Genomic DNA, 25,040 nt, shown 5'->3' on the forward strand with positions numbered 1-25,040 from the left:
TTGCATAAATCCAGTTACTAAAATAAATGGACGTAAATACAAAGTCCTAATATGGGCAGAAATACAAACATAAGTAACTTTAATATCTTTCTTTGTTGCTTTCTGTGCATGTTTAATATTTTGTGTTAGCTACCTCTCATCTCATAAGACACACAAAGTCAAAAGAAAACAGAGTGAAGCGATGTAGGTGGTGTCACCATGACAACTGTTTATACCTAGGTACATGGTCTGGAGATGCTAGCGCTCAGTGGTCTGGGCTTAAAGGCTGTTAATATTATGAAAATAGTCAATAAAAGGGATAAAGTTGTAATTGCTGACATGACTACAACTGCATACAAATTATTCTGGATTCTTCCACATTTCTGTCTAAACAAATAAACAGAAAACACAGTGAAAACACATATCAAACGGCACACTAACCTGTCAGATGGGATACTTCTGTTTTTCATACCCCCCCCCCCTTTTTTTTTAAATCATAACATTAATCAATAAAATTAAGATTAGAAATAGAGTTTAAATGCTTTATGGTCACAATTATTTTAGAAAGGGAAAGAAAATCTGAACTTAATGGTTAGCTCTCAAAATGGTGTAGGTTCAATTGCACAGTTAGTCGTACACTTTCCACCTGTGCTTCAGACATTCTGGACGTGGTGTTTAAATTTAGACCAAACTGAACTTTTGACATCTGAGGAAAACTTCAGCGTTAATAAAACGTCACATTTCAAAATGATACTTTTTGAAGCTTTAAACCATTGTCACTCTGGCACTTGCTGTATATTTGCAAAGGAAGTACAGAGCGGAGGCGGTGCATCACCAATAATCTTCCTATGCGAAACACTTGCAGAGACGGGAACATATGAAACATTTCCAGTCAGTGTAATTGGCTGAGATGAGAGACTCCTATACCTTCCACCTCCATTTACTGTAATAATAACTTAATAATGTAAATAATAATTAGCTTTTCTGTATATAAACTCCCAAGGAAACGTTGCAAGAATTTAACTTGCACATTCTGTTTTTAAAGCGTCCGTCTACAACATGTCTATTCTGGTACTTCGAATATGAGCGTGACTCCTTCCATATCACGGCTGGTTGTCCCTTGTTGTCGTGGCAACCGTGAATGTAAGCTTTATGTTGCAGGTAGTCTGGGTGGGTTGGGCCGAGTCAGCCGGTGTGTGTAGGTGTGCGTGCGTGTGTGCGTGTGTGTGTGTGTGTGTGTGTGTAGGTGGTTTTATGTAACCACCTTAAGCATCTTGTTGAAAATGTTTATTTTACTTGAATGAAGAAGTAAATGCTTCTCTAAAGTATTTTTTTTTTATTTTTTTTTTGGGAGAAGTGCTACACATCACTACATCCCACATATAAACACTAACGCATTAGGTGTTGCATTACTAATATGATTCATATGCTGAGTAATAACTTAGAATTTGTGTCTCCTGTAGAGGACCGATGAGGAGGCGGTGTTGGACCGCGGGGGAACACGTTCTATGCTCAACACCAATTTTGAGAAGGAAGAACTTGAAGGTAACTGCCTTACATGATGCTTCTTGTAACAAGGTTTCCCAAATATATTTGTTTGGTAATTATTAAAAGGCGATTGAAAAATAACAACTAGCAATAAAAGTTTGAAATGATATTGAACAAAAGATTTACCCTGGACTTTATAGACTTCTCAGAAGCAAATAGGAGAGCACAATTATCATTTTAATTACTATTTTTAATCATAAAGAGAGTGGGGAAAGTTTTTGCCTCCTTACAGATTTCTTCCATTTTTTTCAGATCTTAAGACTTAAACTTGTGACATTGAGTTTCTGCAAATGTGCTGTAATGAATATTTTTGCTTCTAACGCAGCAACTGACGTCAAAGTGTACGCCAAAAATAAATCAGCTTACAGCCGTCATAATTACTACTATGTGTCACTATTGGCTTAAAATAGGATCACTGATATATTTTCAAAACAGACTATTAAAAGCCTATAAAGGAGCTTCTGTTTGTCTAGTTAAAGCCCCTCATAAATCGTTGTGAAAAAAGTATTTGGTTCGCGCGCGTGTGTGTGTGTGTGTGTGTGTGTGCGTGTGTGTGTGTTTTATCACACGTTTCAGATAACAGATTTTAAAATCAAGCAAATAAACTGAATAAACACGTGCACTGATGAATCATCCAGGTCTTATCAAGTGTCAGAACATCTTCAGCACCGCAGACCGTCACTTATAATTCAACAGTAAAGCCAAACGGCTTCACAGCACTGCATTAAATTATGATTTATTGTTTTGTGTGTGAAAAGCATAAAGTGTTCTTCTAAAACTTTTTTTTTTTTGAAAAAGCATAACAGATAATGTGACAAACATTATCGTCACACTGAGAAATGTTCTCTGTGAAGTTCTTTATCTGAATGCTGAGCGGTGCAGCCCCATGCTGTTTCTAACACTCTGGTTGGGATGTTACAATGAAATCCAGCTCATGTAACAGATGATGCATCATGCTGGGTTTAGAAAAACATGGAGTAAAATAGGTTTCATTTATTCCTGTCCTGGTTTGAAAAGTCCAAAAATGGTTATTTTTGGCCTCGATTAATTGGTTCCGAAACCAAAAAAGCACTAAAATTATTCTGTCTTTGTTTCTACACAGGTTGAAAGTTTTTTTTTAATGAATTTAATTCAGGTTTGATTGATCTAAGTCAGTGTTTCTCAAACTTTTTCAGGCTGAGGACTAGGGCTGTGTAATTTTATCGATTCTATGATATTTATTGATATTTTCTTCCTCAGAAATGATTGATTTTTCATCCACGAGTATCAATACATTAAATCCTACTTATGTGTTAAGATGCAGTTAGTTAGCGCAGGGTGCTGCTATGTTCACCGCCTCTGTCGTCATCACATCACACTCAGCACAGCCACATGCCTGTGGCAAAGGAACTCACCCTGAGAAACTTTCCACTGGTACTTTACTTTTAACAAAAGCCTGAAGATAACCTTTGCTAAGCTAACTGTAGCACTGCACTTTGTATGTAAACAAATAAATGGTTGTTTGCATGCAGTCCTCGCAGGCCACTAGGGGCACCACAGACCCCCAGTGGACGGGGGACCACGGTTTGAGAGACTGGTTGAAGTGTATTACATTTTAAAACTAAACTTTAAAAACCTGTAAAGTAGCCCTTTAGTTTGGCAATGACAGGAGAAGATAAAGCAGAAAGCTTTTGCGTCATTAGCAGCTAATGGTTAGCAAGTTGCAGTATTCTCATCTTTCGCCATTTTTCTTCAGCTTTTTTCTGATGGCCTAGTTGTCTAGTTTGATGATTTAAGACTCCAATAATATCATCTACTAGCTCAATTTCCCTTTATGATGAACATTCAGTTGAATTTAGCTGAATCACTCTTTTACTCTTCAATATGAACATTCTTCATATCCTTTAATTTGACTGAGTTTCCATAAAATCAATTGGATGTCATACATTTCTAGATTTTTAATTAAGACTGTTGAAAACGTTGTGTCTTCATCTTAAGTGGTTGTAATCAAACCACAAACTACCGTGTAAACTGAAGCTTTGATGGACAAAAAGCTGCTTAGGTAGGGAATGGGGGGACAAAAAGGAAGAGACAAAAAAGGAAACATCATATGACATCAGCAGTTGGTCATGCCTGGAAGAGGGAAGCTATTTTTATAAAGCCCACCACACACAAGTCTTGACTCACTGACATACAAAACCCTCCCATCATGTCTCCTTCCTCTACATCACTTCTGATCTGGTTCATAACTACGCGGTTAGGAAAATTTGCTGCACACACAGTGACTTTCCAACCTCTTCCTATTGCTTCCCACATGCATAATTTACTGAGCGCTAAGAGCAGTTTGCTCTGGACAGGTCCATCTACTGTAAGACATGCGCTGACAGCATCAAGCCTGTCAAAGTGACAAATATATTTTGACGTAGTACATAATCTCGTTTAACCTCTATTTCTGCCTTCCTGTTGGTTTCTGGAGTCCCTTGAGATTGTGAGGTAACTGTGCTCAAGCAAGTAGAGATACAGTTTCACCCTGGAAAGTAATCCGTCAGGCATATTCTTTATTAAACAAGTCTTTGAATTCAGCATCATTTTTGAGAGAATAGCTGCAAGTTTTTATAATTTATTCTTGCTTAAAGCTCAGAAGGAAACCCTTTTGCATTCTGAGCCAGTAATAAAACAAGAAGGTGGGGCGGCTTGTAAAATCTGGGTCAGATAAACTCTAAACCTGTGCTTGCGGTGCTTTGCACTCAGTAATACCGTGTTACACCGTCTCATCACTTATTTAACGCAAACTAAGCCACTCTTGCCGTTTTGGTGGAAATTATTAGACTCGGACGGTGATCAAATATCTTAACTAGCTAGCCATCATCAGTTGCTGCTGTCGAGCTTGCACAGTGCATTTGGCTTTTCTACATTTTGTTACAGTTCAACTAGAGATGCACCGATCCGATATTATCTTTATTAGTTCTAGATCGGATGTTGCACTTTCTGAACCATTTCAAAGATTTATTGCAGTTTATTTTTACATGTTTGACCAAAGTCATCAACCTCTTGTTATCAGCTTCAATTTCTTTATTACTTATTTTCCATTGACTGCTATACTCCTATTGCACTGACTGAACAAATTAAAGTTGTGTTGTATTTTCATGCTTGACCAAGCTTGGTATATTGTAGTGACACAAAGTTATCAAATAAATTTGCAATTAATTTGTCTGTGTTAAAAAAAACAATAAATGTTTTAAGTCAATTCAGCTCCATGATCCTGTATCGGATCCATATCGGTTGATACTAAACATCCAATATTGGATAACGGTATCAGAAGTGAAAAAGAGTGGATCCCTAAACCACAAATTTCACTGGAGTATATGCAATAAACTGAAAAGTGCAACTAAAGTGTTGCATGTTTTTAAAATGACATCTAGTAGTACCTCAAAGTATAGTGCAGAAGGTAATGTTTAGTGCCCTTGTTTTTGTCCAGACAGCCGAGGGCCATCAGGGAGAAATAAATGGTGGCCCCCGTTGCTCGACCGCAATAAAAGAAGAGAGAGTCAGCTCAGATTCTCTTCACGCTCACCCTGTGGATGCAAGCTCATGTGTGTTTCTCCACATAGACATGAGAACGAGGCTGTAATCCTCGCACTGCGCCTTGTCCTTTCAAAGTACGACATTCATTATCTGTATTATACCAAAATGAAAATGACTCCAATTACGGTGGTAATCTTCAAAATCAATTTCATTCTCTTGAAAGGGGACAGGAGGCTTTCATTACGAGCACAGCAGGCCTGAAGGCAGCCATTCTCTCCTTTAATTGAGGCTTCATGCCTGCTTGCTAGATGACATGGCATCTACGGAAAGACATTACTACATTATTCAGAGCCTGTTTTTCTTTCTTTGCATCTTTCCAATCACTTTTTTCTTCCACCTTTAAGCTATGAACGTGTCTTAAATAGATTTTTTTATTTATATCAGAGTACCGGATGTACATTCAGTGTCAAGTCTTGGGAATCCTGAGAGGCATAGACATGAACAACTTCAAGGTTTCAGAAAAGTATGAAAGATAAAAGACATTTACAGTAATAAATGATATAATAGGCTTGTTTTTTGTACAGTAAAGTTAAGCCTGTCGCAATAAGCAATCAGTCAATTATTCGGATGATAAATGAAAATGATCTTGATAATGTCCCTTCAGATGATTCATGGTAGTTTTGTTTTCAGAAACTTCTTAATCTATTTTATTGATGATTTCAGTTGTGTGTATTTTTTTAAATTCTGTTTTATTTATAATATTTGGTTGTCGTGTTTTGCTTTGGATATTTAAGATATCTTCCAGTTGAAGTGTTCTTTAAAAATACAAGTTTTAATAGTATTTGAGAGGGCAAAAATGAATTATTCTACTATCATTATTTTACTGATAGAGCAACAATATTATCATTTATCACAATAATTTCTGGGGCAATTTATCATCTAGCAAAATGTATCATCACAGTCATATTAAATACATTAAGGCTTGGAAACTAAAGTAGCATTTAATAGTAAAGTGGCACATAGTACATCCAACAGTTCAGTTGACTCATGGGAATGTTGGACCCTCACTTATTATTGTCCAAATTGACTTTGTTTCGTTGTTTTGCTTTTCCAGTGAAGCCAAATTCTGTTTGGCTGCCAAAAATTCACACACTTTTCCTGAGAAATTATTCACTGTCAGTTGAAACTGGAGCAGATTGACAGCAATTTCACACGCTGAATATGGGCGAGAAGCATGACAGGCAACACATTGCTCAAGTTACAAATCGTGGCGGCCACAATCTGCAGATTGCGCTTCCCATTAAGGAAAAGGCCAACAAAATGTGCATAATATTTAGACAATTTTCAGTCCAGAAATGACCTCTGACCTCTTTGTCCAATCAAAAAAATAATTGATATCCTACTTTTGTTTTGAAAAACGGACTTTTATTTTGAAGCTTAACTATAGAGTGCACCAATGTTACTGCTACATGCTACTAAGAGAGGCTATGTAGTTTTTAACAATATGGACTTTTAATTAGGTAAGCACAAAATCAGAGTGGGATTTGATGATATTGTAAAGATTGTTTGGAATTTATGTCAAATAACTTACATTTTGTAGTATTTTCTTTCCAATTTTTTCTAAAAGGTGATCATTTAAATTATTTTAACATTTAATAATCACTGTTTTTTCTATGGTTATCTTTCTAGTTCCTCTATATTGTATCTACTTTTCAAGGGAATATTATGGTTAAAATGAGCTAGCCTCCAACGCTAACCTAACATGTTGATCAAAGCTAAAGGGGAGAAAAAGAAGTTATGAATCTATATCAAAATGTTATAACTTCTGAGATTGGTCATCTTGGTTTCAGGTCACCGCACTCTCTACATTGGAGTCCACGTCCCCTTGGGTCGGAGGTCGCACCGTCGACACCGTCACCATGGACACAGACACAGGAAGAGGTCCAAGGAGAGGGACTCCACAGGGGAAGACGGGCGAGAATCCCCCTCATATAGTAAGTGATAGTGACGTGTAGAGCTGAACTTCAGAAACGCTGGGAACTCAAAGCTATTTAAATGGAAATCTTTGTAATCTTTATGTTCAAATAACTTATTGTGTCCTCGTAGCAACTTTTTTTCAGTATGCTGTGCTTCTTTAAGCCAGCTTCTTTAGCTTTAGCTCTTTGAATGTGGTACCTCAAATGTCCATCCTCCAAGGAAATACTGGTGAAATCCTTTTTTTGTTTGTTTTTCTTTCATTTTTTTTTCCATCAACTTCTGCCGCATAGACACTCCAGCTCAGAGGGTGCAGTTCCTTCTGGGCACAGAGGATGGCGACGAAGAGCACATCCCTCACGCCCTGTTCACTGAGATGGACGAAATCTGCCTCAGGGAGGGCGAGGACGCCGAATGGAAAGAGACGGCTAGGTGAATTTCTTTTATCCGCTTTCTGTCTGTCTGAAAATAGGTGGAAAGAGATTTTTTTTTAAGCATTATTCAACTCTTTGAACTTGTTTCCAGGTGGCTGAAGTTCGAAGAGGATGTTGAAGACGGCGGCGAACGGTGGAGTAAGCCCTACGTGGCCACCCTGTCTCTGCACAGCCTGTTTGAGCTGCGGAGCTGCATCATGAACGGCATCGTGATGCTGGACATGCGGGCCAACTCACTGGAGGAGATCGCAGGTGAGCGCCGCAGGCGAACCTGGTGGCTTTGTCTCATTCCTCATCGCTTTTGAACTTTTTCACATTTTATCAGAACCACAAATTACACCGTGTTTAATTTTGATACGGCCGAAAAACCGCCTCAAAAATTTTTATCAAAAAACTTGAAGTTGTCGAAATTGGTGTTTCCAATAAGCAAAAATTATTTTCATAATTCCAATTTGCAGAATTTTATCCAGCTATTGATCCCTCAGCACTGAGCTAAAAATACAATATCTAAGATGAAAGCACATCCATGTGTCAGAATGGTCTAGTCAAAGTCCAAACCTAAAATTTGATTGAGAATATGAGGCAACACTTAAACGCTGATGTTCACAGACTTGATCCATTCAAATCAAACAGAGATTTAAGTATTTTGCGGCAAAAATGGGGAAAAGTGGAGTTTGACAGAACATTTAGAATATTTAGAATCATAGAACACAAATACTTATTTTTATTTGTAAAGCGTATATAGTTAGTAATTCATTGCATTTGTCTTTCACATAAAATACCAACTAAATACAATGTTACAAGTGGAGTTAATGGTGTCTTTGCTGCAGCTACATGTCAGTAGGGTTTCACTTTTGTTGCTCCTATTTTCTTTTCCCCCCATGCATTAACTCTGTTGATATAAGAATGATCTTACTTTTCAGTCAGAATGACCTAAATAAAATCAAAGCAGGAGACATCACGGAGCTGCCGGTGTGTTTTTGAGGTCATTGCGGGGAGAGAATATTTATCTGCGCCGCTGCAGAAATCGCCTGAACAAAACCTGATCCGGCACAATTAAATCACCCACAGTGGGTCAGTTTTTTTTTTTTTCTTTGTTTGTTTGCTGTTTTTTTTGGGTATGATCAGCTTAGTGTTGCTGGCTGATCATGCAGAGCCAGGGGAAGCAGTTTTATAACTGACCATAATTTATTTATTTTTCTTGCGTAATGTGTGCTTTTCTTTTATCTGTCAGATATGGTCTTGGATCAGCACGAGGGGTCCGGCTCTCTGGGTCCGGATGCCCGGAAGAGGATCCGTGAGGCCCTGCTCAAGCAGCACCATCACCAAAACCACAAGAAGCTGGCCAACCGCATCCCCATCGTACGCTCCTTCGCTGACATTGGCAAGAAGCAGTCCGAGCCTCATTCCATGGACAAGAACGGTAAACACGCACACGCACGCACACACACATACACGGAGCTGTCGATAGTCAAATACCTGTTTTTATATTTATTGTCACACTTTTCGCCACATGTCAATTGTGAGTTCATTGCAAATTTTTCGCAAAAATGGTCAAAAACATTGGGTTTAAGTGACTAACTCCCACCTGCAGGTGGCAGTACTTCTTACTTTTGCTACATTGTTGCCTCAGCCTTACTAAATGTCAAGTTGCATTATGGGATCGATGTGGCAAGTAACAAAAAGTCTTGTTGTGTGGTTAATATTTCTAAATTAACAACACAAAACCTGTGAAATCCTGGATGTGAAAAGATGTTCATTATGATTTATCAGCTGCAGAGAAAGCTGTTTATTAATATTTTAGCAGTTTAATAGGTTTTATCCATACGTTCTGGCACAACCAGCCCTTGAGAAGATTCATTAAGTTTATTTGGCCCAGAATGAAAATGAGTGTGACCCGCCTTGTAGCTAGAATCAGGTCTGCTGGGCATCTTATTGCAGGAATTATTTATTTGACAAAACTATTACTCACAACATGGAGGCAACGCTGATGCATGTTTTAAGTCTACAATGTTCCTTAGGCCACCGACATCCACACTAAAGTGCTAGAAGCTTAGTTTGATTTTATAAAAAAAACTCAAAACCTACTACAAGTTGTAACTCAGTATTTATCAGATGGTTTAACAATAAAACATAAATATTGGGCTTTCTCACTAGTTTTCACCAATAAAGATCCAGCAACAGCGAGGGCAAAACGTACTCGCCTTCCAGAGGCTGTAACTGTAGCGCGCCGTTTCCCAGTGGTGTCTCTGTTTGGGAAAGCAGTTCTTGTGAAAGCTGATATTATTTTCCTGCTCTCCGATAGGCCAAACGGTCTCACCGCAGTCCCAGCCGTCCAACAACGAGGCCAAACAGGACGTCAGTCGAGAAAACAGTGCTGTGGACTTCAGTAAGGTGAGCAGGCAGAACAACTACTGCTCTTCTTGTTTGTCTTTGGCCGGTGAGAGCCGAACACATAACAAGCTGTGTGTTTAACCAGTCTGGGGTTACGTGTGTGAAATGGTCACCAGCAGCTTCTCACAAAGGTAACCTGACTGGCGTCAAATGGCATCAGACAGTGTTTTCTTTAGCCATGCCATTCAGATTCTACCTTAATTCTATGTTTGTTTACAGAATGCCTGATCCGTTTGCCTCTATCTGTCACAGATTGACCTCCATTTCATGAAGAAGATCCCTCCTGGAGCGGAGGCGTCCAATGTGCTGGTTGGGGAGCTGGAGTTCCTGGACCGCCCAGTGGTGGCCTTTGTCCGCTTGTCTCCAGCTGTGCTGCTCAACGGCCTTACCGAAGTTCCCATCACCACCAGGTGATCGACTGAAAGTCCTGCAGTTTGGTTTCTCTTCTAGACGCCGTTTTTCATGTCAGGTCTGAACGTGTTGCTTTTGTTGCACAGGTTCTTGTTCATCCTCCTGGGACCTCTGGGTAAAGGTCCCCAGTATCATGAAATTGGGCGATCTATTGCTACCCTGATGACTGATGAGGTGAGGCATCGCCAAAAACAAACTGAAATCTATTTAGAATAAAATGTATTTATGTTTTATTATTCTCAACAAAGCGTTTTGTAGCAACTGTGTAGTCAAGACCCAAAAAGCAGCTTATAAGCTATATTTTATAGTTTATAAGCAATAAAGAAATATTTTTTCATTTTAAACAAACTTGTAATAATGAGTAGAAAGTCATAATTCTACCTGTTTTAATAGGGGTATAGCAATAAATCCAGATTGCCAGATGCTATGAGAATAAAGACACAATATGAGAAAAACGTATTACCAGAAAAAAGTCATAATAAATTAGAATAAGATTATATATTAGGAGAATAAAGTAATAATTTTTTGAAAATTCCTCCTCCACAAAAAGATAAAATAAAGAATGTTGAGCATCTTTTGAAGTTATGCCTTGGTATCAGTTTTAGAAATTATGAAATACTTCATCTTTTAACATCATCATCCAGTTATTAAGGGCCTTGAAATGTTTGTGCCAACAGAAGAATCTTGGACTGTATGACCCGACAGATCTTGATAACTCACTAGAAGCTTTGCACTCATTAAAACAGCTTTGTACTGGTACTGCTAATATTATGACTTTATTCCCATAATTTAAATAAAAAAATCTTATTCTAGATTTTTTAGATGATGAGTAGCTACTTCATTGTAGTTACTCATCATTGTCTGTGCCAAATGGGTTTTTTGTGTTGACAGTTGACCCATAATAAAAATAAAAATACTTTACAGATGTTAACCTACAGAACATAGTGATTAGCTTTTTGTGTGTGTGGACAATAGTTTTCTGTATTCTGTACATTCTTACATGATGAATCATTTGAATTGAACTGAGTCTGACATTTTCAGTGGCCTATAGAAATTATGACGGGTTAGTAGTAGGGGTGTAGCAATAAATCCAGATTTCCAGATGAGATAATAAACAATGTTAATCGTGAGAATGTGATGAGAAAAAAACTTTTGCAATATTGGGGAAAACAAATGGCATAACAGTTTCACAGATCACAAACTGTACTTTAAGGAATCGAGATCACACACTGCATCACCTGCTGTGATTCATCCTAAAGGTGTCCCACAGGGATGTGGCAGGACCCTGTGGAGTCCAGTCAAGTTCCCAGTTGTTCATGTCTTCATGTGGATGGCTTTGCTCTCTGGTGGACAGTCGTCTTACTGTCAGGAAGGGTTTGTCCCCAAACTGTTGTCGCCAAATTGTCTTGGTATGCTGCGGCATTAAGGATTATTTCACTGGAACTAAGAAGCCCAGTCCAAATCCTGGAGAACAGCCCCACGCCATAATCCCCTCTAGTCTGCATCAAGCTTTACTCTTGACACAACACAGTCAGATAAGTGTCGTTCCCCTGGCAACTGCCAAACCCTGATGCCTTCATCCGATTGCCAGATGGAGAGGCGTGATTTGGCTCCTCCACTCCGATCCCGTCCAGGACCGGCATGCTCCACACCACTGCATCTAGCACTTTCCATTGATTCTACTCGGTGATACAGCCGGCCTGCCATGGAAACCCATTACATGAAGCTTTCTGTGTACTGTTAGTGTGCAAACAAAGTTTTCATGGTCTGAAGCTCTTAACTGCAGAAAGTTGGTGACCTCTACGCTCTCATTCCCTCGGCATCCTGTGACCCCACTTTAGGATTTTGCATGGCCTTCCACTGTCTGTAGTTGCTGTTGTAATTGCTTCCACTAACAGATGATAGTGGAATATTTAGTAGAGAGAAAAATTAGACCTATTTTATGTAATCTTGTGTGGATGAAACTGTGTAGATATAAAGCTTGGATTTTGTTTTGATCAGGTCATATGTAATTGCGAAGCTCATTTTCACATTAACGAAAATACATATTTAATGTCAAAAATACAGATTTTCCATGATGTCGCCTATAAGGCCAAAGACAGGAGTGACCTGGTGGCAGGAATCGACGAGTTTTTGGATCAGGTGACCGTGTTGCCCCCCGGCGAGTGGGACCCCTCCATCAGAATAGAGCCGCCGAAGAATGTTCCCTCTCAGGTAAATTCAAAATGTAGCAATTTTGGATTCTTCTTTTAGCATCTTGCAGTCTGCTTTCAGGATGAAGTTGATAGAATGGCAGCTACTTTGAACATCTCCCAATTGTCTACTCTTTTCTGTTTGGTTAAAACTCTTTTGAGACCTCTTTAAATTGCTTATCAGACTCAAAAACAGTGACAGTCTTCTTTCTGAAACAGTCAGGGTCACAACAAACTAAACGTCTCTTAACGCTCTCATCATTTGTACATGATGTGAAAATTTTAGACTGTCAGAAACATAATTTTTCTATCTTGTATTTATTTGTTAAAAGCAAAAAATCTGTATTGAACGTTAAACACCCCTGTAGGACACTGAGCACTTTTTCTTTTTAACTGCAGCCTTTATATGTCCAGTTGAAATGCCCTGCTGTGCCTGTTTGTGTTTGTCATAGGGCAAATTAGGCTGCACTTTAAAGCTGGCATATACCCAGCGTTTGATTGACAGTGATGTTTACCATACAGGAAAAGCGAAAGATCCCCCCCGTTCCCAACGGAGTGACGGATCTTGGAGAGTCTGAGGAGCACGGAGGACATGGTGGCCCTGAGCTCCAGCGTACGGGGAGGTGAGCGCCGGAGACCAACGGAATAATTTACCGTTTAGACTCTGTCACTTCTTAAAGCTATTCTCTGTGCCTGTCTTCCTGTCGCCTATTAGCTGCTTCGCTGCTCCCAAACTGTTAATTTAGCTTGTCTAGTATGCAGACTATCCTATTGGGGGAATGTCATTCTTCACTGCTCAAAACAGAGGTTGTTTTAATATCACTTCATTGCATATTGGTTGCCGTTTATTAGACCATAAAGAAAAAACGTTCCTTTTAGACGTTGACGGATTTCAGAGTTGTAGCATTTTTCTCCAGATGAAGCCATATGTTTGTTTTTGTTTTCAGTTGTCTTTGCATTAAATTCACACTCATCATTTGAAACTATCCAGACATTCTTCAAAATAAAAGGCCTCTTAAGTTTTCCACCTAGAATAGTAAAGGGGTAAATCATATAGAAAAAAATAACAAACTCTTTGATTATGGGCAACTAAAATCTATCATCCAGCCCAAATTGAACATTAAACAAATAAACACTGAACTTCCTCTGGTAGTTCTAGTACCATTAACCCTCAACCCCCAAAGTTACTCAGAAAAACTCACATAAAACCTTCAGAAGTAGATCTAGTGTCTAATGTCATGTCGGTAAATGAGACGTTGATCCATTTACTGTCACAGATTTTAGGCTTTGGAGTAAATTTTGTGCGCTTGCACACATTTTGCTTCTATGATTGAACCTTAAGCTCAGTCTTGTTGGTCAGCCACTGCCGTTTCCGCCATGCTCTTAGGACTCACATAAGCAGAGCAGCCCACCCAATGTTGTCACGGCAACCTGCTCCGACAGTACCTCACCGTTGCAGTTTGATGCAACACAGTTGTCAGAGGCAAACCCAGCATGGGGTCACTTTGCAACTCCAGCTTTGTTTACCGATGTTTAATTTGGTGAATCAACTGAAAGTGGGAGAGCTAGTGTTTGGCTACGGCCACCTGCCATGAGCTAACATGTTTACCAGCCGCTACTGCTCACCTGATAGAGCAAGAAATGGTAGAACTCATTGATCAAGACAGTTTGTAGTAATGGTATGTTGTGACACTCTTTAGCAGGCAAGATAATGGAGTTTTGTTGGTGTGTGGTTGATTTAACTCTATTAAAGGGATGGATAGGCTATTGGTACATGCTTTTTCATTACTATAAATTTACAAATTTCTATAAATGGGGGGGAAAAAAACTACTTTTTGGCACCTTTGCAGCAAACATAATTAGAATCAATATTGTCCCAATTGCTGCTGATTTTAGTATTGTTTAATAATTGTGTCATAAACGGGTATATGAGGATTTACAACAGTCTGAAATCTCAAAAAAAAAACCCAAAAAAACAAAAAACATAACCATAATTTTCTGAATGGAGCCAGATCACTTTCTTTCAAAGAGCCTAGAATAACTAATTTCACCTTTAGTTGATTCATTTTAAGGATGCAAACTATCTGCTCGTGACTCCCACATTCAGCTCCTTCAGACTAGCCATTAGCAATTAGCAAACACCTGGTGGAGCTGCACATTAGCCAAACTCATTATGTGAGCTACTTCTCAGTACAACGCTGGTAGAAACCTAGTTAAAGGGTTATAAGAGGAGAGATGTTGTGATGACTTCCTGAAGGCAGCATTTCAGAAAGAGCAGGAGTTTTTAAAGAGACAGAGGCCCAATTCCAAAGCATCAAATTACAAATTCAAATTGCCTTTAAGTGCAAACTGTCTCCTTTACCACTAAAGGAATTTAAATGGTACTATGTGCCTGGAAAATGCACAATGCTACCCCTTTAACATGGCTGTGTCACTGCAGGATATTTGGTGGAATGATCTTGGACATCAAGCGAAAAGCCCCTCACTACCTTTCAGACTACACAGACGCCATCAGCCTCCAGTGTCTGGCCTCCTTCCTCTTCCTGTACTGCGCCTGCATGTCACCTGTTATTACCTTTGGAGGACTCCTGGGCGAAGCCACAGAGGGCCGCGTGGTAAGTTTCCAGTTCCAAAGTCTATAAATGAGAGATGCACCAATCAGAGATTTACAATCTACAGTGTCAGCAGCCACCATGAGCAGATATCATTTATTATTTATGTTTTACAAAATATAACCTTTTTTTACTGACAAATCACTGATTCGATCCCTTCATGTTCTTGTATAATTTGTGAAAATAAATAAAATTTTTACTCATTTTAGGAGGTGAAACTATATAGAAAATTACAATACGGCAACGAAGTTACAGCATGTTCAGAAAGATGAGTGGAAGGAAAATATTTGCTAGGAATAGATGCATCAGACTTTGACTAAGTCATAATCATCAAAATGATTAAAATGAGTAACAAAAATGTGAAACTCTTTCCCAATATTCAATATGTTTTTTAGCTGTCCTTAACATGTTTGTACATGCCATGTAATGAAAAATAACAGTCCCTTCAAACCTCTAAGGTTTGGTGTCACTAAGTTAATCAGAACTCTGGATTCGGTTCTTCCAGAGTGCCATCGAGTCTCTGTTTGGGGCTTCAATGACCGGGATAGCCTACTCTCTGTTTGCCGGTCAGCCCCTCACCATCCTGGGCAGCACTGGGCCCGTCCTCGTCTTTGAGAAGATCCTTTTCAAGTTTTGCAAGTAGGCTTCTTCTTTTTCTACCCCTTTGTTTCCATCAGTCCTCGTTTCTTTCTCTTTTGTTCTTCCTTCCTTCACTTCATTTGGTAAAACACTGCATGTTAGCTTCTGCCAGTTCTGGTGCTTTATTCTTGTGTGTGTGTGTGTGCGCTTCAGGGAATATGGCCTGTCCTACCTCTCCCTGAGGACCTGCATTGGGCTGTGGACGGCCTTCTTCTGCCTGCTGCTGGTGGCCACAGATGCCAGCTCGCTTGTCTGCTACATCACTCGCTTCACTGAAGAGGCTTTCGCCGCACTAATCTGCATCATCTTCATCTACGAGGCCCTGGAGAAGCTGATTCACTTGGGGGTGCACTATCCGGTCAACAAACACAACGACCTGCAGAAGCTCACCCAGTACTGGCAAGTGTCTCTGTCCTGTAGGTGGCAAAGCAGAAAGCACATGATCCCAGTAATCTTCAGTTCTAAATCTATACAAAGAGATTACATATGTAATCTGCAGAGTGTACTTAGCTCAGCATTTTTGGCCAAAACATGCTAAAGTACCGCAGCTATGTCTTGGTTTAGTGGTAAAGGAGACAGTTTGTGGTTGATGCTTTACTAGTAAATGGAGATTTTAATGTGAGAAAAGGACTTTTTAAAGCGTATTGATTATTTTATCTCAAACAGGTGTAGCTGTGTTGAGCCTAGGGACCCGAGCAATGAGACCCTGCAATTTTGGGATGAGAGGAACATTACAGTCTCCCAGGTCAACTGGACCTCACTGGAGGTCAAGGTAAAGAACCCATTTATTTATACAAGAATGTCTCCACTGAGCCAAATGCTGTTTCACATCCCTGTAAATCGTTTTCCTCAACGACTGTCTTCCTCGTCTCTTTGCCCTTTATTACCACATCCATCATCATCATCATCTCCGTTCACACCGGGGCCAGTAGGAGTGTGAGGTGTTACATGGGGAGTTTCAGGGGCCCGCCTGTGGCCACCACGGCCCCTACATCCCAGACGTCCTCTTCTGGTGTGTGGTGCTCTTCTTCACCACAGTCTTCATGTCAGCCTTCCTGAAGGAGTTCAAGTTCAGCCGCTACTTCCCCACCAAGGTGCGCAAACTGACAATCATTTTATATTTTTTGTTAATTTTGAGTTGAGTTTTAGTCTCTGTGGCTTAGACAGTATGCCACAGACATACAAAATGTAACAAATGCAATTTTGCTCCCCAGTTGAACCGAGTCTACCGGACTATAAGGTGTAAAAACACCCACAGTTAAGTCTGAGGTCTTGTAAATGCAAAAGAACAGTATGTGATGGCCAGATCTTTAAGAAATGTGTAAAAAACCCCAGAAATTTCAACTCATCATTTAATATATGCTACTGGTTTAAAATATTGTTTGATGAGATTTCAGAGCAGAATACTAGTAAAACAGCAGTCAAGGACTATTTTGGCAATTTTATCTGAAAATAATCACACATACATTTGGGGATCCTCAGGGCTCTATTTTCGAGCCACTTTTATATTTCCCCTCAACATTAAATCAAGATTAAGTTAACTTATTGTCCATTACTAAGTAAAAGTACAGTTTAACATATATTATATAGACTTATTATACATCTAGTGAAATATGTCAAGCATTTGTATCTTGCAATAGTGAATTTTAGAGAATAAAAAACAATTTTGTGTCTCAGAAAATTACAATATTAGGTCAATTTTAAAAAATTAAACACGTTTAATTTTTCTGAGAAATGTGTTAATTTCTGTGCCATCTGCTGTCACTCATCTTCCTCTCAACAATAATCCGTAGATTTTCTCAGGCCTGTTTGCTAACTCTTCAACCACAGTAATGTCATGTTCAGTGAACCAGATTTTAGTCTCTTTGGCAGTTTGGGTACCAAGCCCTTTGGGAAAATGAAATCTGCCTTGTCAGCAGAAAGAAGCATGAAGACTTCAGAACACCTGATGGACCAGAACCAGCAGATGAAATCAAATCATCCAGCAAAATGGATTCTGTGCAACTCCAATCTTTGTCTAAACTCTTGAACTTTGGTTTGCAAATAAAATGCAAACTTTACTTCCATCTGGAAAATAGGCTACTCTCACCATCGTTTTAAAATATCAATTCTCTGCTCACACAACGGGCCTTTTTAAGGGCCTGCCAGCTGCAGAATGAAACCAACTTCACTAATTTATAATCCTCCATTTAGTTTTGAAATCTTCATAATACAGAAACTGCCTGACACATCATTAGCATACACTGCCATCTACTGGCTGACTGGGGTCACAGCGAGAGCCCTGCAGTCTGTGTGGCCATTCTATGCTAAGTTTCTATGGGTTGTCATTGAGATGACACACATCAGCGTAACGTGTGGGGTGATGTTGGCTCACTACAGCATGTCGTCTGATCGCCACCTTGTGGTGATGAACGTTACATTGCAGTAACACTGCAGATAGAATATTGAACGCTTATTGATGGATTTCTGTATATTTATGCTGCAACATCGGATTTTTTTGAATGTCACTCTTTTGATTTAAAAGAACTATTCTTTTTCTTGCTCTTTATTTTTTGCTAGTCTTGCTTGTTTTGTTTCTCTTACTAGAAAATTAAGAAATTGAAAAAATTCCAGAACTTCAGTACTATACTATTAATAGTTAAAAATCAGTGGAACAAATCTGATAGAATGATATTATTAAATAATTTTTTTCCTTAGTTTTCAGCTGAGAACTGCGATGGCATATTTCGACCATTGTAAATAGAAGTAAAAGGAATACATTTTTGCCAAAAACCTCAGAATCTCAGAAATTAAAAAAAAAGAAAAAATCATTTAAAAATTTGAGTTTGAAAAGGCAATTTTTTGCTAGGAAAAAAAATACATATTTTGACATTCATTTCATGAATTTTCTTGATCACTGAAAAGTTTTGAGGTTGAAAAGTTGCTGGAAAATATTTTTTGGCCTTTGGAAAACTTTTGGAAGTCAGTTTTTTTATTTTATTTTATTACTATTATTTTTAGAAAATTTCAGCGATTAATGTGAACATTTCTGAATTTTCAACTTTTTAAAGTCAGAAATTTCCGATATTTTTGTAGAAAATTTCTGAGATCAATCTCAAAATTTAAAAGTTTTTTTGGTGGAATATTTACTCTTTGTTTTTCTACATACAACGGCCCTGATACACGGTCATAGACAACACATGGGTAACCTGAATAAACACTCTTTTTGGAGGTGTTCTTGAATGGTACTCTTTGTACATGTTTCTGTTTGAATTCAACATGGACTTTGTCTAAAGGATCTGTGTGTCTTTGTTCTGTCCAGGTCAGGTCTATCATCAGCGACTTTGCAGTCTTTATCACTATCCTCACTATGGTCCTTGTTGATTATGCCATAGGAATCCCATCGCCTAAATTACAAGTTCCCAACAAGTTCAAAGTAAGCCACCATGACAGCCTTGTGTGTGAAAAAGTAAAGTAACATACAGCGCAAAAACACAAAATCTTACCATCATCTTTGTTCACTTTCAAGTGCAAATTTCACAGTACACTTTAAACTGGACAAAACTAACTTACACATTACTTTCAGCAAGATGTAAGAGCTTGTTTTAAGTCGGTAATAATTCCTTAATATTGATTTAAAAAGTAGTAGTTCCACTGGCAGATTATTTCATTTATAACATGCGGAAAAGGCCGTTATAAGTGAAATAATTTACCAATTGACTTAAAACAAGCTCCTACGTTAAAAAGAAACCAGATTCTTTCACTAAACTATATTTTGAAGTATTATACATGCAAGTTCCATAGAAAAGTAATATTATTTGAACGTTTATGAATAAAATCTTTATATATCTCATTACTTAAGAAAAATGTCCCGTTTTACTCCTGGTAGCCAACTAGAGACGATCGGGGCTGGGTCATAAACCCGGTTGGACCCAACCCGTGGTGGACCACCATCGTCACCTTTGTCCCCGCTCTGCTCTGCACCATCCTCATCTTCATGGACCAGCAGATCACAGCGGTGATTATCAACAGGAAGGAGCACAAGCTGAAGGTTTGCATAAGTTCGCTTCTCTTTGCCGCGTGATGCCTCATCCGGCGCTGAAAGTCTGTCCCTGTCGGCCCCTGCAGAAAGGCTGTGGCTACCACCTGGACCTGTTTGTGGTGGGGGTGATGCTGGGCGTGTGCTCGGTGATGGGCCTGCCGTGGTTCGTGGCGGCCACCGTGCTCTCCATCTCCCATGTGAACAGCCTGAAGCTGGAGTCGGAGTGCTCGGCTCCCGGAGAGCAGCCCAAGTTCCTGGGCATCCGCGAGCAGCGCTTCACCGGCCTCATGATCTTCACCCTCATGGGCTGCTCCGTCTTCATGACCTCCGTGCTAAAGGTCAGAGGAAACCCTCACAATGTATTTACTCAGCTCACGTCAAAAAGCACTCAAAAATGCTGGTAGATTTGCACAGAAAACCTGAGAAATTCAGTTTTGAAATTAAACATCCAGATTTTTAGAGTTTTACACATTTCTTTCGTCTATTTCAGAAAGGTAATATGTTAATTAGTCTTAAATACATTAATGATAGTCTTCAATATGGTCATGGCAGGACTATTTAATCTCTAAATGTAGTTTGTTTTTCTCGTGGGACTTTTCTGTCAGGCAAACATTTGAGTCACACTCCGAACATCTTCATTGCGTTCTGTGGTTATTAGCTGCTAATATGCTCTTGTTAGCTAGCTAACTTTTTTGCATCTATTATTAAGTGCAAATTAGCCCCAGTTGGATAAAAAGCATCACTGACCTGCATGATGCTACATTCATTCTGTTAAAAAAAACAGCAACTTGGCACTACTATATAATTTATGCAATTTTCTTTTGTACATTTTAGTTGGTTTAGGTCTTAAATTTTATTCATAATGGTCTTAAAAAGTCTTAAATTTGTGTTGGGACCCCTGCAGACAGCACAAAGTAGGCTAAAAGATATCAAAGCGTAACAATTTTAAACCACTTCACTTTTGAACCAGTGATGTACATTAAAGTCGAAGCACTTTGAACTGCCTTGTTGCTGACAATATGCTATATAAATAAAATGATCTTACCTTACCATTATCAAGTGGAACAAAGCTATCACTAAATTAGCATAGCTCTAAGTGTTGTGATCCTGACCTTTCTCCTGGTCTCTCCTCAGTTCATCCCCATGCCCGTCCTCTACGGCGTCTTTCTGTACATGGGAGCGTCTTCCCTCAGAGGCATCCAGGTGAGCCTGCACAGAGTCCCCCAAGGGCCAGAACTAATCCAGTAAACACTCATTTATAAGTCTCGCTTGTATCTTCGAAGTTCTTCGATCGCTTGAAGCTGTTCGGCATGCCAGCCAAACATCAGCCTGACTTCATCTACCTTCGACACGTGCCGCTGAGGAAGGTCCACCTCTTCACCATCGTCCAGCTCAGCTGCTTAATCCTGCTGTGGGTCATCAAGACCTCCAGGGCGGCCATCGTTTTTCCCATGATGGTAACCTGACTCTGTGTCGGTGCTTGTGCCGTCTTCGCCTGCCCGGTATCTTCATCTTGCTGTTTCTCCAGGTCTTGGCGCTGGTATTTATTCGCAAGTTGCTGGATTTCATCTTCACCAAGAGAGAGCTGAGCTGGCTGGATGATCTGATGCCAGAGTGGAAGAAGAAGAAGCTGGAGGATGCAGCACAAGAGGTAAGGTAGAGGAGCACGGCATCGAATGTTGGATGCGTCACAGTTTGCTGCAGGTTTTCTCTGTTTCGTCTCTTCCTGCAGGAGGAACACAGTATTATCGCAGAGGAGGAAGGGATTGTTCAAGTCCCACTAGAGGGGCACTACAGGTGAGTGTTTTCCACCTTTAGTTAAGCTTTGAGTGTTGATATTTTATCAGAATATGAAATAAAAAAAGCAAACAAATTAAATTTCTTAAGACTGAAACTGTGTGTTTGAAGGAGTGACCCAGCCACGGTGAACATCACCGATGAAATGTCTAAGGGATCTTTCGGGAACGTGTGGAAGGGCGTCAATCCCGCTGAGAACACGAAAAAGGAAGTGGGATTGAAAAGGTACGCTGCTAATTCCCAACACTTCACATGTGTAACGTACTGCATAAGCATTTCTGCTATTGATGCTAAATCTGAATGCTTTTCTTCTGGAAAGACCTCCATCATAAGTGGCAGGTGTTTGTGACTCAACTGCTATTTTTCCAGTAAAAAATAAGGATGTGTATTTCAGAGCAGCTGTGCCCTTGCAGATTTCCCACTGCGTAGACTAACGTAGTTTGTCCTGCCTGCTTCTCTTGCTCCTTCCCGCCCCTAAGCTCCCCTTCCTAACCTCTCAGAAGCCAATACCCCAAAGGTAAGCTGTTCCCAGCAGTCCCCGTCGCCGTGCAGAGTCTCACTTTGTGTTGCATGCTGGAAGCGACAGTCTGTAGCACGGGTGTCTGACTCCAGTCCTCCAGAGCCACGTTACTGCTTCAGCGAACCTGAATTTAAATTTTTAGCTCATTAGCAGAACTCAACTGCATCCTGAAGAGGCAACTCAGTCATTTGACTCAGATGTGCTAACTAGGGAGACAAATAAAAGCTGCAGGACTAAAATTTGACACCCCTGCTAGAGTGTCTCGATTTGGTTAACTCTGGTATGAAGTGACTAGTGACTCCGTTGAACAGTTCATGTCATCAGGTTGTGCATGTTAGTTTAACATTTTCAATTAATTGATAAAAAAAAATCACACTCCGTCAACATTTTGTTCCGTTACAACCACATCAGGACTTTAACAGGGACCTGTAACTTTTATAACCTGCTTAGAGTCGCAAATGTTAAAAAAGACCTCTTATAAACGTAGCTCTATATCTGCATCAGGAAATTTGCAGTATAAAAGAACCGCCACTTTAAATCTATTTTTGAGGGTTTAAAATAAAGCTAAACATAAAATTTTGCAAAAAGAATTAATATTTTTTTTCTAAGTGTTTGAAGATTGTCGTTGTAACGTGATTACGTTTAATCTGTACAAATGAAACCAAAAAGCAATATTTATAACTAAACAGAAACATAATATTCAGTCAGACGTATTTGCATGTTTTGTTGCATGTTCCCTAACAACCATTTGTCTTCGCATCATTCTAAGATTACATTTGCTTTAAATGATTTTATCTTTCTTCCTCTGAAGTTACGCCAGAAGCGGTGAAAAGCGACACAAGCGGAGGAGGCATGACAAGAGTCTGGACAGGGAGACGAGTTTGTGATGACACATGCTGGCGACGCCACTGTGCTGTCAGTCAGTAAATACAAATAAAAGAAAAAAAAACAGAAAAAAAAAACAAATATACCGTGCCACACTCAGCCACCTATGTACTGTGCTACACTGTGTTTTTAGTCATGTAAGTCTGTGTGCGAGTTCAGAAGAAAGAAATATTTTGTTGGAAACCATAAGCAACATAAGAAAACTCACTGAGTTAGACACCAAGTTAGGCAAACAGAAGGAAGAACCAACACTGGACTTAATTTGATCCGCATTCAGACCAGCAATGGGTGCGGGAATGATCAGTTAGTGAACAGCTAGCATGTTGCAGAGGGTGTACATGTGGCATTACTAGCAGAATGACAGTATCTGTTCAAACTAAGTTGTCAAGCACTTTAACACTCTATACCTGCAGAAGGAGGCTTTTGGTAAATGTTTGTAAGACATTGCTCCACTATTGGCTGCTCTTATGCCTTTTCGTCACAAATGTGCACAAAACTTTACTGACATTCCGCTAATGTAAAAAAAAAAAACCAAACACAATTTCGCTATTGTGGTGTTTCCATTAAATAAGAAAAACAATTGAAATCCCACACGAATAAGTTGGCTCATTAAAAAACATGCTACGCCATCATCTTCCTACCACTTCCTATCATTTTCTTTGTTTACTAGCATTTGGCTGTTGATCACATGACTCGTGTGATGCACCCTACGGTGCAGTTTTACCACCTAATGCAAAACTTTATTGGAAAACGTGATTTCTTTTTTTAAGTCATGCTTTTTGGCAAATTGTTTTTCCTAATTCCAATTGGCGCAACTATATGCTCAATGGAAACACAGCTACTGTTTCAAATACATTTATTGCTACTTTGGCTTTGAATGATACCCAGAAGAAATCTTTTGTATTTGTTTGGCAATTGTAAACAACCTGAATACTTTTGCAGTGATTCAAACCTGGAACCACTGCCGGATGTGGGGATGATATCAAATCAAATCAATAACCATTGCTTGAAAATCAGTAGGATTTAGATGTCAAATGATCCAAATAAATAGATAGAAATGGAAACTAATTACACTATATTTTTCTGCATTTTGTACTTTCAAGCTCTAAATGAGGCTGTACAGCACTGTTTGTGTGAAAGATTTCGTCACAAATGCAAAAAAAAAAAAAACTTCTACTACAACTTTCACCAAAGTTTTATATGCAGTGGATTTTGATCCCGCTCCGAATTTAAACTTTTAGGGACCTTCTGATACAGTTTTCAAAACCAGAGTATGTCATCGAACTGCAGCCACTGGATACGGATGTTTTGTTTTTTTTGTTTTTTTTTAAGTCATTTTGTGATAATCTGTTACAATCGCTGACGTGGTTCAGGTTATAAAACATTGAAAACCTCTGTTTTCCCACTTGAATCCTTCCTACTCTGCATGCGGATCAAATTACATCCAAATCTTTCCTGTCTTGGTGCCTAACTTGGTGTGGACCATTAAGTGTAATGGTGACACAGTACCAGCAACAGAGTGAAGCCAGAATTATGACTCCAACAATATCTTAGTCAATAGGCCAATTCCTGACAGATTTTAAATGATTTTTAACATTTTCTTTCTTCGTATTTTGTATGTTTTTTATATTTTTTTCCAACAAAAAAAAAAAAAACAACTGTAAGTTGTCTCTTTAAAACACCTGCCACAGCAAGTGCAAATGGATTTCACGTGGAGCAATGAATGCTGCTGCAGAATTTCGCACCTTAGAATAGTGACTGATTAGATGTCTGCCAGGTACTCCAACTCACACGAACCCAAGAGCGCTGGCTATGTAACTTTCTGAAAGTAAACATTTTCTATATACTATAATGTAAATCTAAATGTCTATGTGTCAGTGGCTGTGTTCACCTTTGATGTTGCACATATAAATGTTTCTCCTTCAGTCGAGCGTTTCCTCTGTTTACCTCCTGAGAAATGTCCATTTTAGCCTTCTTACTAAGAATGAACTGAGAAGATTGATGCCTCTGATTGGTCAATTCCCTCCTTTGCCAATTCATACCTACATGCTACTACAAACATGATTTGTAGCCAAGTTTATTTTTTTTTGTTAAATTATAGAAATAATTCAATAAATGCTCAATCTTTTT

The 25,040-nt window shown here is 39.2% G+C and overlaps 1 protein-coding gene across 2 annotated transcripts in view; it reads left to right on the forward strand.

Annotated features, from left to right (window-relative positions):
- Window positions 1-23,442, forward strand: part of LOC106964115 (sodium-driven chloride bicarbonate exchanger-like) — a 36,916-nt gene extending 13,474 nt beyond the window's left edge. For both annotated transcript variants that reach the window (XM_015059403.1, XM_015059411.1), the window contains 25 exons: window positions 1,443-1,524; window positions 6,882-7,025; window positions 7,299-7,437; window positions 7,531-7,691; window positions 8,674-8,862; window positions 9,745-9,833; window positions 10,086-10,243; window positions 10,331-10,418; window positions 12,312-12,458; window positions 12,959-13,059; window positions 14,877-15,051; window positions 15,554-15,687; window positions 15,841-16,086; window positions 16,354-16,459; window positions 16,620-16,781; window positions 18,989-19,102; window positions 19,556-19,717; window positions 19,795-20,046; window positions 20,843-20,911; window positions 20,992-21,165; window positions 21,237-21,359; window positions 21,441-21,505; window positions 21,617-21,730; window positions 21,985-22,022; window positions 22,837-23,442. In XM_015059403.1, coding sequence (XP_014914889.1) covers window positions 1,443-1,524; window positions 6,882-7,025; window positions 7,299-7,437; window positions 7,531-7,691; window positions 8,674-8,862; window positions 9,745-9,833; window positions 10,086-10,243; window positions 10,331-10,418; window positions 12,312-12,458; window positions 12,959-13,059; window positions 14,877-15,051; window positions 15,554-15,687; window positions 15,841-16,086; window positions 16,354-16,459; window positions 16,620-16,781; window positions 18,989-19,102; window positions 19,556-19,717; window positions 19,795-20,046; window positions 20,843-20,911; window positions 20,992-21,165; window positions 21,237-21,359; window positions 21,441-21,505; window positions 21,617-21,730; window positions 21,985-21,997 — 3,207 coding nt within the window. In that variant the 3' untranslated portion in view covers window positions 21,998-22,022; window positions 22,837-23,442. The remainder of the gene's footprint in view (window positions 1-1,442; window positions 1,525-6,881; window positions 7,026-7,298; window positions 7,438-7,530; window positions 7,692-8,673; window positions 8,863-9,744; window positions 9,834-10,085; window positions 10,244-10,330; window positions 10,419-12,311; window positions 12,459-12,958; window positions 13,060-14,876; window positions 15,052-15,553; window positions 15,688-15,840; window positions 16,087-16,353; window positions 16,460-16,619; window positions 16,782-18,988; window positions 19,103-19,555; window positions 19,718-19,794; window positions 20,047-20,842; window positions 20,912-20,991; window positions 21,166-21,236; window positions 21,360-21,440; window positions 21,506-21,616; window positions 21,731-21,984; window positions 22,023-22,836) is intronic.
- The last annotated feature ends 1,598 nt before the right edge of the window (window positions 23,443-25,040 follow it).

The sequence above is a fragment of the Poecilia latipinna genome, unplaced genomic scaffold, assembly GCF_001443285.1.
Source record: "Poecilia latipinna isolate Pla-1442-1.1 unplaced genomic scaffold, P_latipinna-1.0 Scaffold65, whole genome shotgun sequence".
Taxonomy (NCBI): Eukaryota; Metazoa; Chordata; class Actinopteri; order Cyprinodontiformes; family Poeciliidae; genus Poecilia; species Poecilia latipinna.